This window comes from Triticum dicoccoides, chromosome 6A, assembly GCF_002162155.2.
Source record: "Triticum dicoccoides isolate Atlit2015 ecotype Zavitan chromosome 6A, WEW_v2.0, whole genome shotgun sequence".
Lineage (NCBI taxonomy): Eukaryota > Viridiplantae > Streptophyta > Magnoliopsida > Poales > Poaceae > Triticum > Triticum dicoccoides.
In genome coordinates, this window is record NC_041390.1 from 2,402,081 (window position 1) to 2,419,189 (window position 17,109).

A 17,109-nucleotide genomic window follows, 5' to 3' on the forward strand; every position below is an offset into this window, starting at 1 on the left:
CCACCTGCGGGCGTTGCGGATGACGGCACCGTGGTGCCCGCCGCCTCGCTCCCCCCGCCGGTGGCCTCCGACGCCCTCCTCGCTCCGCCCACCTCCCCAGCCGCGACGGTGGCTGTGGTCGTGACCACCCCGACCACCGCTCACCCTCCTCCAGCGGTGGCGTACGTCAGGCGGCCCCGCTCCACATCGACGCCGGTGATGGCGTCCCGCCGTAGCGCCCGCCTCGATGCGACCCGTCCGGCGGACTCTCCGGCTCCGTCTGTCGCTGAGCGCGCGGAGCTCCGGGCGGCGGTCCGGAACCTCGAGTCAGGTGTGGATTCCGTCCCTCCCAGTTCTTCCACTTGTTTCTTTTCCGCACTTGAGCCCGTCCCTCTTGGCCACCTCGCCAAGGTGGCTACTGACTCGGCCATAGTCTTCAGGGGGGAGGTTGGACCCCCCCTTAGAACAGATCGCGGCCATTAGGGCTCGCGAGATCTTAGACGGCAAGCTGGCCAAGACTCGGGCGCGCTTGCTCCGGCCCACCGTGGACTCGACCGCTACACCCGCGGGTCTGGGACCTCCGGTGGCTGACGGTGTGATCCGTGGCAGCACCCGCTCTCGCACTGCCGCTCTCCGCGCTCAAAGCGCCTCCCGTGTCTTGGGGTTAAGCAGCCCCCTATGGGGGTTTAGATGCGGGCCCTTTTCTGGAACATCCGCGGCTTCGGCCATGATGTCCGCCGCCGCCAACTCATCGAGTACATGCGAGACGAACACATCGACATCATTGCCATCCAGGAAACCATGCGCTCAGAGTTCTCCCTCCAGGAGCTAGAGCGTCTTAGTTCTCACCTCTTCGCCTGGCATTGGCTCCCTTCTAGTGGGACCACTGGCCACTCTGGCGGCATCCTGTTAGGAGTGAAGGATGCCACCTTTTATGTTGGGGACATGGACCGGGGGGAATTCTTCGTGAGTATAGAGATCTTCGAGAGGGCCCTCTATAGGGGAACGTAGCAGAAATTCAAAATTTTCCTACGTGTCACCAAGATCTATCTATGGAGAAACCAGCAACGAGGTAAGGAGAGTGCATCTACATACCCTTGTAGATCGCTAAGCGGAAGCGTTCAAGAGAACGGGGTTGAAGGAGTCATACTCGTCGTGATCCAAATCACCGGAGATCCTAGTGCCGAACGGACGGCACCTCCGCGTTCAACACACGTACAGCCCGGTGACGTCTCCCATGCCTTGATCCAGCAAGGAGAGAGGGAGAGGTTGAGGAAGACTCCATCCAGCAGCAGCACAACGGCGTGGTGGTGGTGGAGGAGCATGGTGATCCAGCAGGGCTTCGCCAAGCACTACGAGAGACGAGGAGAAAGAGAAGTAGGGCTGCACCAACAGGGAGAGGAACTCGTGTGTATTGGGCAGCCCATACCTCAACTATATATAGGGGAAGGGGAGGGGCTGCGCCCCCACCTAGGGTTCCCTCCCTAGGGGTGGCGGCAGCCCCCTAGATCCCATCTAGGGGCGGCCAAGGGGAGGGGAGAGGGGGAGGCACACCAGGGTGGGCCTTAGGGCCCATCTTCCCTAGGGTTTGCCCCCTTCCCCTCTTCCTTGCGCCTTGGGCCTTGGTGGGGGGGCACCAGCCCACCTGGGGCTGGCCCCCTCCCACACTTGGCCCATGCAGCCCTCCGAGGCTTGTGGCCCCACTTGATGGACCCCCGGGACCCTCCCGGTGGTCCCAGTACGTTACCGATAAAACCCGAAACTTTTCCGGTGACCAAAACAGGACTTCCCATATATAAATCTTTACCTCCGGACCATTCTGGAACTCCTCGTGACGTCCAGGATCTCATCCGGGACTCCGAACAACATTCGGTAACCACGTATAACTATTCCCTATAACCCTAGCGTCATCGAACCTTAAGTGTGTGGACCCTACGGGTTCGGGAACCATGCAGACATGACCGAGACGTTCTCCGGTCAATAACCAACAGCGGGATCTGGATACCCATGTTGGTTCCCACATGTTCCACGATGATCTCATCGGATGAACCACGATGTCAAGGACTTAATCAATCCCGTATGCAATTCCCTTTGTCTATCGGTACGATACTTGCCCGAGATTCGATCGTCGGTATCCCGATACCTTGTTCAATCTCGTTACCGGCAAGTCTCTTTACTCGTTCCGTAACACATCATCCCGTGATCAACTCCTTGATCACATTGTGCACATTATGATGATGTCCTACCGAGTGGGCCCAGAGATACCTCTCCGTTTACACGGAGTGACAAATCCCAGTCTCGATTCGTGCCAACCCAACAGACACTTTCGGAGATACCTGTAGTGTACCTTTATAGCCACCCAGTTACGTTGTGACGTTTGGCACACCCAAAGCACTCCTACGGTATCCGGGAGTTGCACAATCTCATGGTCTAAGGAAATGATACTTGCCATTAGAAAAGCTTTAGCACACGAACTACATGATCTTGTGCTAGGCTTAGGATTGGGTCTTGTCCATCACATCATTCTCCTAATGATGTGATCCCGTTATCAACGACATCCAATGTCCATGGTCAGGAAACCGTGACCATCTGTTGATCAACGAGCTAGTCAACTAGAGGCTTACTAGGGACATGGTGTTGTCTATGTATCCACACATGTATCTGAGTTTCCTATCAATACAATTCTAGCATGGATAATAAACGATTATCATGAACAAGGAAATATAATAATAATCAATTTATTATTGCCTCTAGGGCATATTTCCAACACCCTCAACTTCAAATGGCTGGTCGTGATTGTCTATGGGCCGGCAGACCATCGCCGCTCTCCGGCCTTCTTAGAGGAGCTTCATCTAAAGATCTCCAACTCTCTCCTCCCGGTCGTTGTGGGCGTAGACTTTAACCTTATCCGATCCCCGGATGAGAATAATAATGACCGGATTAACCTTCCCCGGATGCAGTTATTCAACGACTGGATCGCGGAGCTGGGTCTCCGTGAACTGGACCGGACGGGTGCCCGTTTCACTTGGACAAACCGCCAGGCTGACCCGACGCGATCCGTTTTGGATCGCGTCCTAGTTTCCCCGGAATGGGAATTATGCTGCCCCCTGGCCTCGCTTCGTGCGATTACCCGGATCGGGTCTGACCATGTCCCCCTCCTCCTCTCCACCGCCAACGAACGCCCACCCTCCCCGCCGCGCTTCCGGTTTGAGCTCTTCTGGCTCAACCAGGCCGGCTTCCGGGAGGCGGTGGCCGCTCGCTGGATCTATGCCCGTTCTTCCCCGCATCGCGCCATGTCGGCTGTTGACTCGTGGCACTTTTGTGCCAAGCTTGCCCGACAATTCATGAGAGGGTGGGGTGCAAACCTTGGCCGGGACCTCCGTGAGCGGAAAAGGCCCTTCTGCTGGCTATCCAAGCTCTGGATGCCCGTGCTGACACGTCTGGAATCTCCCCAGATGAGTGGGTGGTGCGATATGACCTTGAAGACCATCTTTCAACCATCTACACCGATGAAGAGGCCTACTGGCGTCTGCGTGGTACCCAGTGGTGGGTACTTCGGGGAGATGCCAACACCGCCTATTTCCAGGCAGTGGCGAACGGCCGCCGGCGCCGCAACTCCATCCACTGCCTCTGGGATGGAGAGACCCCTCTCGTTCGCCCCTCGGCCATCCGTTCCCATGTGGATGGCTTTTACAAGGCCCTATTTACCCCCACCCCTCGGGGTAGGGCTAGTCTCGCCCCCGACATTTGGTCCGGTGCTCAATTGGTCTCGGATGCGGCCGATGCTGCTTTAGTGGCCCCCTTCGCCGAAGATGAGGTTCTCGAGGCTATTAAAGGGATGACCCCCTCCTCGGCCCTGGGTCCGTATGGCCTGCCAGTGACGTTTTTTAAGACGTTCTGGCCGACCATCAAACCGGAGGTCATGGCCCTGTTCGAGGAATTCTTCTCAGGCACTATGGATCTTGCGCGCCTCAACTACGGCATCGTGACACTCATCCCCAAGGTCCCGGGCGCCTCCGACATCCGCCAATTTCGACCAATCACCGTGATCAATGTGATATTCCGGACCTTGGCCAAAGGGTACGCCAACAGGGTGACTCTGCTCGCGGACGCGATTACCCACCCGAATCAATCCGCCTTCATTAAAGGCCGATTTATTCTTGATGGGGTTCTGGTATTCCACGAAGTCCTTCACGAGGTCCGGCTGAGACACCATCAGGCGGTGTTTCTGAAGCTCGACTTCCACAAGGCCTATGACACGGTCCACTGGCCCTTCTTGCGGGAAGTGTTGCTTCGCAAGGGCTTCGACGGCCGTTGGGTGACTAGGGTCATGCAGCTCGTCTCCTGCGGACGGACTGCTGTGAACATCAACGGGGACATCGGGCCCTACCTACCCACCCTCTGCAGGGTTCGCCAGGGCGACCCTTTCTCGCCTTTTCTGTTCAACATGGTGGTTGATGCCATGGCATCCATCCTTGATAAGGCCAAGGATGCTGGCCATATTCATGGTATCGTCCCTCACCTCGTCGGAGGGGGAGGGGTCTCCCTCCTCCAATATGCGGACGATACCATTATTATGGTGGAGGGCACCGCCCAAGACATTGCTAACCTAAAGTTCCTCCTCCTGTGCTTCCAACAGATGTCGGGCCTAACCATTAACTTCGATAAGAGCGAAGTGATGGTGTTCGGGTTCCCCCCTGAGGAAGCACAGTCCATCGCGGATCGCCTTAATTGTAGGTTGGGTTCTTTCCCCACGACATACTTGGGGATCTCCATTAGTGACTCGCGCCTCAACGTGGCAGACCTCCGCCCTACGGTGACCCGTATTCAACATCGAGTTGAACCCTGGAAAGGGTGTTGGCTGTCTAAGGCTGCTCGGGTGATTCTTATCAACTCTTCGCTGGCTAGCCTTCTATGGTTCCTCATGAGCTTCTATAGCCTCCATGAAACCCTACATTAGGAGATCGCCAAGTACCAATCCAGATTCTTCTAGGCTGGAGAGGGAGATAAGCAGAAGTACCATATGGTTAGCTGGCCTGATATCTGCAAACCCAAGGACCAGGGAGGTCTTGGGATCCTGTCCTCCCGCCGCATGAACATAGCCCTCCTGACTCGTTGGCTCTAGCGCATTGCCAATCGCGATGGAGGTCTCTGGCTCACCATCATCCAGAACAAATATCTTCGTGGACAGCCCCTTGCTTTCTGTCAGCGCTCGGGCAATTCCCAGTTCTGGCAGGCCGTCGTCCAGCTGCTTCCGGTGCTTCGAATTGGCACTTCCATAGCGGTTGGTACTGGATCTTCGACCCTGTTCTGGTTTGACCGATGGCTTGGGGTCTCCCCCTTGGCCGCGCGATTCCCTGTGCTCTTCACAATTGCAGTTGACCCTCGTATCTCTGTCGAGGCGGCCCTTATTGACTTAGGGCTCCTCGCCTTCCGCTGCCCCTTCGGCCCTCCCGAAGTTGCTGCCTGGGACGCCCTTATGCAGGACATCGCCCTCCTCCCTATGGACGGCGTTGACTCCCGGATGTCACTTTGTGGCGGCTTGAGCCCTCCGGCTGCTTCTCCACCAAATCCCTCTACGCGGCCATCGCCCCCTCGACGGCTCCCGAACCCTTTAGTTTGATTTGGGATATCCGCCTGCCCTTGAAGATCCGGATCTTCATATGGCGATAGATTCGTGGCCGCCTCCCAACGGGCGTGGAGGTCCGTAAGCGTAATGGACCTGGGAACGGGATGTGCCCCTTGTGCGACACGATGGAGGATGCTAACCACATCTTCTTCTCGTGCCCTACGGCCCAGTTCCTCTGGTCCTGCTTCCGCGAGACTGTTGGGGGCCAGTGGTGTAACACCAACTTCCGTGACCTGCTTGCGGAAATCCACGCTTCCATCGGGGGCTCCTTCTCCCCGGATCTGGTCGCAGCCCCCAATCTCAACCAGCGACGCCGGCCACCACCACCCCTCTGTCGTCGTTCCTCGCCGGCCACGACGAGGTCCTCCCTCCGGCATCGTGGATCTAGGTCCCCTTCTAACCCATAGATGGATCCCATCTACCTCATCCACACCTGCACGCCCGATCTAGGATCTCCGGTGCTCTTCCTCTCCTCAAGGGGCGTGGCGGCCGCCCTTTCCCTGCGGGTCGAGCGGGAATACAACATTCCCTCTTCTTCACCGTGCCAACGACCGCCACGACCTTGGTGCATGGAGACGCGCCGCTGGCCGCCGCAACGTGGTGCGCAATAAGATGCGCCGCTCGGAAGCGGCCATAGCTAGTGCACACGGAGATGCGCGAGCCCCTGTTTGGAGGGACTGCCCAAGAGCGCGGCTACAGCGAGCGAGCGCCTTGGCAGCATCGGCCCTCCCGCTGCCACACTCCCCCCATCTGACTTGCATCTGCCGGCGACCGGAGGGTACGACAACGGTGTGGACGCCCTCGGCAATGGGAATGCTGCACGGGAAAAGTGGCGAAGGGGAGAAAAGGACCGCCTCCTCTGCTGCAGGTCACCGGAGCTCATCCTCTGCAGGTCACGGGAGGTGCGGTGGCGCCATTACTTCACTGCCCGTCATAGCGACTTCTCTCCACAGGGGTAAGAATAGTGGAATGCTTCGTTTCTGTTTCGGTTTTTTATCTGAACCTTGTTGCTGCAATGGCGTGACATGAATACACTAATCACCTGACAATTAAGAAATTCTATAGCTTTATGGTATTTATCTGGGAGTAATTCCTGTTGCTTGTGACTAAGGACTTCTGCCTATGTTGGCCTTTTGTTGTTATTATATGCAGGGTCCGAGACAAGCACATGATTTGGGTCTGGACAATTTAAAGTTTTAGAACATGAGTTAATATAGATTTCCAGTACCCATTCTTGTCACGTGATGCTGTAGTTCGCCTAGTTAGCAACTTAGCATTACCCCCTGATAACAGTTGGCCTCGCCGTCGTAACTCTTATTCTTATCAGAAGTATTTTACATGTTCACTAAGTTCCTGACCATAGGTGATGCACTTGATCATAATTTTGTTTCCATTTTAATTTAAATTGGGCAGTCTATCAGTTTTCTGCAGCAAGACGATTATCTGTATCTTCAAAGGTACTTAGATTATTAGCATATTTGCAATACCATAAGGTCGATCACCTTTTCCTATGAACTTTCTCACATGGATCTTGAACCATTCAAGGATTAAATTCAGAGCCATTGTGGTAAAAGTAACTAATTCACTGTTGTGTTTTATGCGCTGTGTTCTTTTACATTGCCTTTGAGTTTATCATATGTTTTGAAGTGGCTGAGAAAACCAAGTAGCTGAGTTCTGGTATAGTAAATGATTATCTGATTTTCCGACTGTAGCCCCTGATTTGATGTCAATTTACTTTGCTAGGAGTTGAATTTGAGTGGTCTTGGTTTGCCCAATGTACCCCCTGCAGATGGGGAGACAAGTGATGTGGTGAAACTTGATCTTTCGAAGAACTTGATAGAAGATCTGCCAAATGAGTTGTCCCTGTGCTCATCACTTCAAGTGAGTTGAACTCTTGTGTTGGTTTGCTTGGAAGAAAAGAACCATTACTTGAAAATTAGCTATGAAATAGACTAAATCATTTAAGCTTGGTTGATAGATAAAATTCGGTTCATGTGCTGGTGCAAGTGTACATTTTTCTGTTCAATGAAGAGTGTGTTTACTGGTATGGCAGAATGCAGAATGCAGAGTGCAATACAAAGGTTCAGCACCACTCTGCTGCGCGCTGGTGGTGACCGACCTGCACTGTGTTCCTTGCATCATCTACAAACCACTTTAGTGAGCACTTGTATCTCTGCCTCCCTCCTCTACTATGAGCCCGTGGCTGTGGCATACACTGTTTTGTGGCCATTGAGCTGAACCTGATCCATGGTTAGTTAGGGCATTGGTGTTGTTTGGGCTCGATTAGCTCAATTCGATGTTGTTTAGGCTTGAGCAAAGTTGTTCTCTTGTTGAAATGAGAGGGATAAGGTAGGTGCTGCAGCTGTTGGCAATCGTCTATATGCAATTGTAGGCAACCAGAGAATATGTGTTGCATTTGTATGCCGTCATGTTTAAAATTTGTGTCTGGAAGTTATTACTAGATCTACTATCCCAATATTTTTTTCCTAAATCTCATGGTAAATCTGGAAGTTGTATTGCGTATATGTGTATTATGCCATACCAGTAAACTCCTAAAAGCAAGTGGAGCTGAACCTTTGTATTGCACTCTGCATTCTGCAGATTACGCTATACTTATTCGCATGTCATGCTATATGAACAGGCACTGCGGTTGTGATTGTTATGCTGGGAGCGATGTTCCTCATGGTCCCAGTAATGCTGCTAGTACGGAAGAGGCACTAGATCCTTGTTGTCACATTCCTTGAGCTCTCGTTGATGGAGGATAAATGGAACAAGTGATCATCTAGTGGAGACAAAGAGTAAGACACAACCTCTTTGCTCTTCCTGTTCGTAATAAGAAGGAATCCTTACTCTAGTGTCCCATTTACTTGTAGCTTTAAAAAATTTGATACACAATATATATGATGCTTCCATGCTTTTCAAGTTTTTTGCAATATTGTTTTTCTCTATATTGCACCTAGAACTGAATGTTCGATTGGATCAGGCAGGTAACATTGTGAGTAGGCCTTCTTGCCTGTTTACTTTTCGCTTGGATCAGGCGTTCATGTAAACAGGATAGCTCCAACTCTTGTTTCAAGAGTCAGTAGTACGCTGAAACTGCATTCTAGTAAATAGGGGTTACTTCTCAAATCTGAGAAATTTAAAACCAATCCTCATTGCTGACTGGCGGTGTATATATAATAATGGTATATGAAGATGAACTCGGCAAAAACTCAGCTTTTACCTTCAAAATATATGTACAGAATTTCCAGATATAATCTGAAATGTCAACTGAGCATTATCTGTGACCTTTAAAACCAAAAACCTACTGTATGGACAAACATAAATCATACTACTGTTCTTTGTCTACAAATGATGTGCATTATTTTGTTGGTGGGTTTTCTCCCTAGGCATTTCTTTTTCTATCCTTTTTGTCTCCTGTAGCCCGTGAATATGTATTCCAGAAATAAGTTTAATCCGAATCTAAGAAGAAAATTACATAGTTACATTGTGGCAGTCCTACAATAAGAATACAGAGGTTTAAACCCGTTTATTTGTGTACTACGCACATGTATTAGTGAGTCAATTTATTGTTGTTTTATACTAAATACTTTGTTATTCTCATTTGTAGGCACAATAAGATTTAAGGATTTTGGAAAGCATGTAATTTGTTTTTTATATTTCTTCTACTATATATTCATATCTACAAATGTCTAATGTTGTTGTGAATATGGTAGGTATGTTGCTGTCCATCACAATCCGCCAAGACATATAGTTGCCATCAGGAGGGTTGACGACAAGAACACGAGTGACAACCTTAGTAGTTTATATGTGTTGTTGATGTAAATTGGATTGTACCGGTTCCTAATCCTTGTTGTGTGATATATGTTGTCAATATATGTTGTATATTATCATTTCATGGAGGATATTCAAAACTGCTAGGTTTTAGATACCTATGGATGGTAGCACATTAAGTGATTTTTTCAATATATGTTGTAGATACCTATGGATGGTTGCATATTGAGTGATTTGGTCCAAAATTGGCATTATGATTTACGGAACACATTATGCTAAAAGTGTATTTGATTAAAATTGGGCTGAAGGAACGGACGGGACCAAATTTTAATTGATCCTAAATCCATGACGGTTTCTGTGACGAAAATAGTGTCCATGTAGGTAGCCATGTCATTCCAGTTAGTCAATTGAAAATTCTACGTGGCATTGGTTCATGACGGTCTGTTCCGTCACAGCCTAGTGTGGGCTTGGGCGGGCCTGAGGCAGTTCCACGACGGCCAAGAACCGTCATGGAAGCTATGATGTCAAATTATGACGCGATATACATGATGGATCTCAAGTCCGTCAAGCATGGACACGCATGACAGTTTTTGGTTGTTCCGTGACGGCTAAGGACCGTCACGTATTAACAGATTTCTTATAGTGTTTGCGCCCCCGCTCCTCCCATCACCACCGGAGCCAGGCTAGATGTTGTGCAGCACCCTCCGTGTGCATGCCTTTTTTTGCTTTTCAGGGCTTGTTGAGCTGTGCCCTCAGCATTAACCCTTTTGACTTCTTGCCGTGTCAGACATGTGTGTGTGTGTGTGTGTGTGTGTGTGTGTGTTGTGGACGAACTTTGTTGGCTGTTGGGCTTTATCTATAAAGCGGGGCGAAAGCCTTTTTCGGTAAAACAAGGTTTGGATGTGAGAACGACCCATCATTTGTGAATGGAAGGAGCCTAATTACATCTGCCGTAGGTATGATTGGTTCCAGTTCACCTCCTGAATGCATTTCGGTGGTGGAGATGTTGTACACAACCATATGCATGGTGGAGAGGAAACTGGAGCGTCCCGTACAAGGGACTTACAAGTATGGTGTCTAATGGAACATTGTCATCATCGTCCACACACGTACTGCAAAAACTATTAGAGATGCTAGATTCGAGAGGCCCACATGACAGAGAGAGGAGGAACCAGGCTACGACGATAGTGGAGCGCCTTGCATTTAAATCAAGTAGGACGAGTTTCCCTGGGGGATTCAACACATTTCTTCCCTCATCGGGATGTTTGAACAATATAGTATAACTAAGCCATATCATCGAGACTGTTTGTATGACGAGTATGAACAGCATTGGAATCTACGTGCTCGTTTTGCGCCCCCTTCACCAAACGGACACTATAATGACAGTAAAGTTCGGACAGACTATAAGGAAATGTTGTTGCATGGAATGTTTATCCCCCGGAAGCTTGCAATGGATGAAAGCAATTGTAGAGTCATTAGTGACACTAGAGGTCTAGTCTCCAAGATCATGGCGCCGGTCACCTCTGACCTACTCGATCACACCACCAATGATCATGGTGCATGGTATGATATATAGAGGGGTCAATGGAAGTGATGATCCAATTAATCAGTGCTCCCGGAGAAACTGGGGCCAAAATCTGTCATGAAATCTCAAGCTGTGAAAAATCAATCAACACTCTGCGGAGGATTCTTGGTTGTAATAAATGTAATGAAGAGTTGCAGCAAAGAGCTATCTGGATTCTCTCAAAACTATATTACATCGATAATACTGAAAGCGGCAGATCCAAAGATTTTGTTCTTATCAAAAAGGAAAGCGGTTGTGGCGGAGAAGATTTTGTTAGGATGATGGTGTACATCTTCATTCATGATAACAAGTATGGAAGCTTCATCAGAGCATGAGCTGGAGAAGCACTCTCAGAGATATGTTTCCATCACGGAATTAATAGTGCAACAATTGTGACACAAACAAATGGTGATGATGTTATTGATGGTCTAGCCAGAGTGTTTGTCCAAGACAAGAACGAGACATGCAAACAAAAAGCAGCTGAATTTCTGTGAGTGCGTCTGACCGGTGTGTGCCCTGGACCCAGACAATGGCTTGGTTGGGGCCTCCGGCTTTAGATGTTAGGCTTCAGTCTGAAGTCTATTTGGTATTCAGCTCGGACTTTCGGTGCCCCTTCATCAAGTGGTGGATAGGAGTAGTGACTTATGTTGCTAAGATGGTGGCTTCAGAATTACTGTTGTATTACTTTGTAAGGTCTTTATGAATAATTAATAAATTGGGGTCATCCTCCTTTTTGAAAAAAAAATACTTGGGAAACGCCATTGCGAAAGGAAAAATAACTTATGAAAATAGCACTGCCAAGTTTCAGAAAGTTCAATAAGATTTAGCCTTTGACATAAGTAGGCCGCAAACAAGTCTATTTCGAGCAAGTTGGACTAGGCTCAGTTCAACTTATGCAAAAATACGAGGGATCTCAAACTAAGCAAAGCTCAAGATCGATCTATAAAAGGTGGCTCCTCGTTAGCTTGTAATGATCTCAAGTCGATCTCCAGCCAGTTGCGAGCTAAATAACGTAATTTTCAAATAATTTAAGGCAATGTTTCAAAAAATGCCACAACGCAACATAAGAAACAACTATAGAATATTATGCCAATCAAAACAATGATAATACAATGTTTTTCAAGGTTGTTTGACTTATTCTCGCAACTGATAACAATAACTTAGTAGCAAGGGATCCTGGATGAAGTAGCAAGAGAAGTAAACGACGGTACCAAAATAGTAGGATATTTAACACATGGCTGATAATAGACCATATTGAAGCCCAATTTTTTTCCATTCTTAATTAAGCTTCCATGTTTTCTACTCCCTCCGTTCCTAAATATTTGTCTTTCTAGACATTTCAAATGACTACTACATACGGATGTATGTAGACATATTTTAGAGTGTAGATTCACTCATTTTGCTCCGTATGTAGTCACTTGTTGAAATGCCTAGAAAGACAAGTATTTAGGAACGGAGGGAGTAGTAGATAAAATGAAAAATAGTACACAACATATATGACACCAATAAATTATCCTATTTTCTTTAACTATATATCAGGATTATTTAATATAATTATATTATATCAAGTTAAAATTGAGCAACTTAGTGTTTGCTCAAGATGAGCTTGATTCTCGATCGAGCTACATAAACTACTCATACTTAGCTCATTTCTTTTCGAGTCGACCTTAAGTCAAGCCAAAAGATGACTCCATCTCAAACGGCTCATGAGTCTCGAACTTTCTTGCAGCCCTAGTAGTAGTGACGTTTCAATTATTCCTTTTATTGTAGTGATATTTGTTGAATTTACCCAACAAAAGAAAACAACTCTAATTGAAACATCAAACTAGTTCCGTTTGATTCATCATAAAATATATATTTATACTACGTACTCCCTCCATCTTTGAAAAAGTGTGCTTTCAACTTTATTGAAAAGTCAAACTTGTTTATGTTTGACCGTATTTATTCAATAATACATAAATATTTATGCAATAACATTATTAACATTAGATTCATGATAAAATATATTTTCATCGTATACCTATTTGGTTTCACAAACATTGATATATTTTTGCACGAACTCGATTAAACTTTAAGATAGTTTGACCTTCTAACAAAGTTGGAGGTACACTTTTTTAAGGACGGAAGGAGTATATATGATTCGTGTTTTAGATCTTGATATATTTTCTATAAACTTGGCAAAACTTGAAGTTGTTTGATTTATGATAAAGATAAACCTATAACTAATAATTGTGAGAAGAGAGGGAGTACGTGATCAGGAGCAACGGCATGCTTTCGATGGATCGAGGGAATCTAACCTAGCTGGAGGTTGCTCTGCGACCACGCGATGCCATCAAAAATAGTCTCGCAGCAAAGGGATATATTTCTATACATGGACGCACTTCTGGGCGCAAACTAGAACTTAACGATGGCCACCTCCCGTGCCCATGTCGTCAAAAAATTCTGCAACGCTGAGGAGGGCATCTTAAGTTATGTCCGCAGCCTCACGTCCTCATACAACACGAGCAATGAGTCATCCGTGGTGTCCGCCTCCGTAATCATGTTCGTCCTCGTCGGCCTCTCTTTCAACCTCAACCTCTTCAGCCGCTTCTCCGGCATCAGCGCCACCCTTGACCCCAAGGTCCGCCTCTTCCTTTCCTCCTCTTTCTCCCTCTTCCTCCCCGTCATGTCCTACCTCTTCTCCGAGTCCAAGAACGCCGGCTCCGCGGCTCAGGACACCACCACCGGCGACCTCTCGCTACCTGCCGGTATGATCCTCATCTGGATGCTGCTGGTAGAGCTCCTCCGCAAGAAAGTGGAAGAGGTCCGCATGCACGGCTACTCCTGCAGCATCCAGCGTGCTGGCCGCGTGGTGTGGCTCGGCAGCCTCGTCTTCTTCAACATCCAGAGAGTCGGCCGGAAGGCCGTCTTCGGCGTCCTTTGGGTGCTCTGCGCCACCAAAGTGGTGCAAAGGATCGCCTTCACTGAGATTGGCAAGCGATCCTATGCGTACGGCAAAAACACGCGCCTCATCACCTCCTACATGTCACAAATAATGCAGCAAGATGTATCATCTCAGGTATTGATTCGCATAGGCCAACCAGTCGACCCGAAATCCTAAACTCATTCAGAAATATGCACAACGTATGCATTAATTTCGACCACTCTTTCCTCGCGTTTTGTTTCAGCAGCAGGACCAGCATGGTTCCCCGTCAACAGACGTCTACGTGGAGCACTGCATGGTGGCTAGCGGAAACCATGGTGGCGGAGGCGAGGCCATGTTGAAGAGGTGCAAGTTGGTCATTATGGGTGAAGAAGACTTGGTTATACAACCCAGCCCAGACGGCTACTATCTGAAGAATGTCTCCCCAGATGACACCGTAGCCACCGTTGGAAAGATCTGGCAGCATGCCTGCTGCACCAACCTCGATCAAGGCCCGCGGCTCAAGAGGTTGTGCCTCTCCTTCGCGCTTTTCAAGCTTCTCCGGCGGAGGTTCGAGCACCTTCCATTATCTGATGCCGAGACTCGTGAGTGCCGTGGCCTACTCTTCAACGGCATCTACAGCGATAGGACAGAGGGCGCGGCGGAGGCGCTTTTTCAGATGATGAACGACGAGGTGAAATTCCTCTGCGAGTATTACCACTCTGTCATCCCCGTAGTCCTCGCCAGCCCTTTCTTCTTCCTCGCCAATTACTTCCTTCTCCCCGTGGTGGTGCTCGGCCTGTGCATCCTGACCGTCATCCTTTGCGGCTATGGTGACGCAAGCTTTGCATTCGCGCACATCAGGACAGACAACTACACGTTCTCGTCTGACATCGTCAGCAGCACCATGTGTCTCCTTTTCCAGGCCCTGATCTGGAGACCAGCCTTCTTCACCCTAATGAACTTCTTCATCACCTTCCTCCTCTTCGTCATCTTCTTCTTCGAGGAGATATGGGAGTTCATTGTCTTCCTTTTCTCAGACTGGTTCATGGTGTCCGTGCTCTGCAACTTTGTGGCGAAGCCCCAATGGCAGAGTAGCCCAACGTACAGTGGCGTTGTTTACAGCTTCCTATGGGTACAGAGCAAGATGAGCCAACCCACCATTAGCTTCAAGCAGTTCTCTCTACTAAACCTCCGGTGGCCACTCGTCCTCAGCATACCGTCCATCTTCTCTCTACTCCTCCGAACAGCTCCCGTGCCAAACAAAGCCAAGCACTTCATCGTTGAATCCCTCGTGGCACACTGCTGTGATGGAGCCCCTCTCAGTAATGGCAAGTCAGCACTCGCCGACCGACCAGATCTCTTGGCAGCGTGCAAGAGCAAGAGCATCGTGGAGGTCATCCTCACCTGGCACATTGCGACTGCGCTGCTAGAGGCGTGCCCTCCCCATCGCAACCAGAGCAAGGACTCACACACGGTGGCCACGAGTCTGTCCAGGTACTGCGCCTATTTAGTGGCCTTCCACCCAGATCTCCTCCCTGAAAACCCGGACAATACGGAGCGTGTATTTGAGGCCGCCAAGGCGGAACTCAAGCGCACGCTTGGCTGTGCTAGCTACTACCTCTCGTGCTGGTGCTGGAGGGTCGACCAGATCAGAAAGGTGGCGGAGGCGACCACAATGACAGAATGGAAGGAGGGTGAGGTGGTGCTCAACGGCGCGAGGCTGGGGAATTTGTTGAAGGAAGAAGCTCTAAGGGATAGCGGCGTCCAGTGGGAGCAGACATGGAAGCTGCTCGCCGACCTGTGGACGGAGCTCATCGTTTACATCGCACCATCAAGCAAAGAGGATCACGTGATGGGGCACGAGAGCTTGCTGGTGCAGGGTGGGGAATTCATCACCATGCTTTGGGCTTTGACCACCCATACCGGCATAACCCGCCCGGAAAATTACTAGTACGGATGTCTTTTTTGCATGTGTAGTTTGGCGGCCGATGGCTACATATGTTGCTTAGAGTTGGTTCTCGACTATGGGCTAATGAACCAGGAGATTCATTACTTATAAAGTTTGCAAATTTTGAAATTTACATAAACATGGTAGCATTTCAATTTTGTTAATGTTGCATATGTATTGGTGTCGACAGTCACAACTGGAAGATTTGGTCTCGGTATAATTTGTTGTCCATTTTGCCAAGGAAAATAGAATGAAGTTTGGGCTTAATTATTACTTCCTCCGCTCCTAAATATTGGTCTTTCTGGAGATTCCACTATGGACTACATACGAAGCAAATTGTGTAAATCTACACTCTAAAATATGTCTATATACATACGGAGCAAATTAAGCTAATTCACTCCACACCATCTTTGGTGTTCATATTTTATGAAAAGCATAAAAAAACTGGAATTCATTCAGAGATTGGTGTTTTACAAAATTTACGCTCAAATCTTTCATGGGTACATGAATACATTCATCTTCTCTTAATGTTAAACAAAGAAACATGTGAATGAGGATTTGGGGCTCTTGGTGCCACACACCCCTATATGATACAGCATTCAGGAGATAATAGAAAATTTTCAAAATATTCTGTAGTTTTAGGATATCAAACCTGGATGACTATTGTACGCCGTGTTTAGTTTCATAAGGAATGGGTGCCCGTGGTAATCTCGATATAATATTTAAAAAAATTCTTATGTATATTAAAAACTGTTGGCACTGCCACTCACAGCACCTCTTCTTCCTTGGAACTCTCAAAGCTCTCTCATCTTCTCACTTAGGCCCTGTTTGATAGCAAAGTAGTATAAAAACCAAAGTATTGGGAACTACAATAATCTTGTCAGTAGTTACACAATACCACGGTTTTGATGTAACAGAGTATTTTGGAGTATTCGTGATACAGAGGACCTGTTTGGTACCGTGATGTTAAATTAGCTGACTAGCTATTAGCACTGCAAACAAGCATGTTTTCTAGCTGTCAGCTGGCTAGCCATTGCATCCAACAATAGATTGGCCTAGGAACAGCGCTAGAGCAGCGCGTTTTTTACCTACCTAGTTGGCCGTATCATGCACATGCATAAGAACGCAAGAGATCCATGCATCCAAGTAGCTGCGATCCATCACAACCCCCCGTGGAAACATGCCATGGCCTCTAGGTAGCAGCGGCGAGCCAAGAAGACGCCTCGTACAAATTTGCCATCGAGGGAGACAACACCAAAAACGACAAAGCAGTGGCAGCGGCGGCATGGAAGCTATGGAATTGTTGCGAA

The 17,109-nt window shown here is 48.5% G+C and overlaps 1 protein-coding gene and 1 long non-coding RNA gene across 2 annotated transcripts; both read left to right on the top strand.

Annotated features, from left to right (window-relative positions):
• The first annotated feature begins 5,888 nt into the window (after positions 1-5,888).
• LOC119314496 lies at positions 5,889-9,520 on the top strand. The gene is made up of 4 exons (XR_005152334.1): positions 5,889-6,563; positions 7,352-7,489; positions 8,250-8,406; positions 9,325-9,520. It is a non-coding gene; the product is annotated as an uncharacterized LOC119314496 (long non-coding RNA).
• Positions 9,521-13,353: 3,833 nt separating this feature from the next.
• LOC119318894 lies at positions 13,354-16,034 on the top strand. The gene is made up of 2 exons (XM_037593454.1): positions 13,354-14,004; positions 14,114-16,034. Exons 1-2 carry the CDS (start codon positions 13,354-13,356, stop codon positions 15,800-15,802), a joined length of 2,340 nt encoding a protein of 779 aa, XP_037449351.1. The 3' UTR covers positions 15,803-16,034.
• The last annotated feature ends 1,075 nt before the right edge of the window (positions 16,035-17,109 follow it).

What these genes read in the sequence shown, in the direction of transcription:
- LOC119318894 (XM_037593454.1), top strand. Translation starts at nt 13,354, where the DNA reads ATGGCCACCTCCCGTGCCCATGTCGTCAAAAAATTCTGCAACGCTGAG. An exon ending in AGCAAGATGTATCATCTCAG is followed by an intron (nt 14,005 to 14,113) that starts GTATTGATTCGC and finishes GTTTTGTTTCAG; the next exon opens with CAGCAGGACCAGCATGGTTC.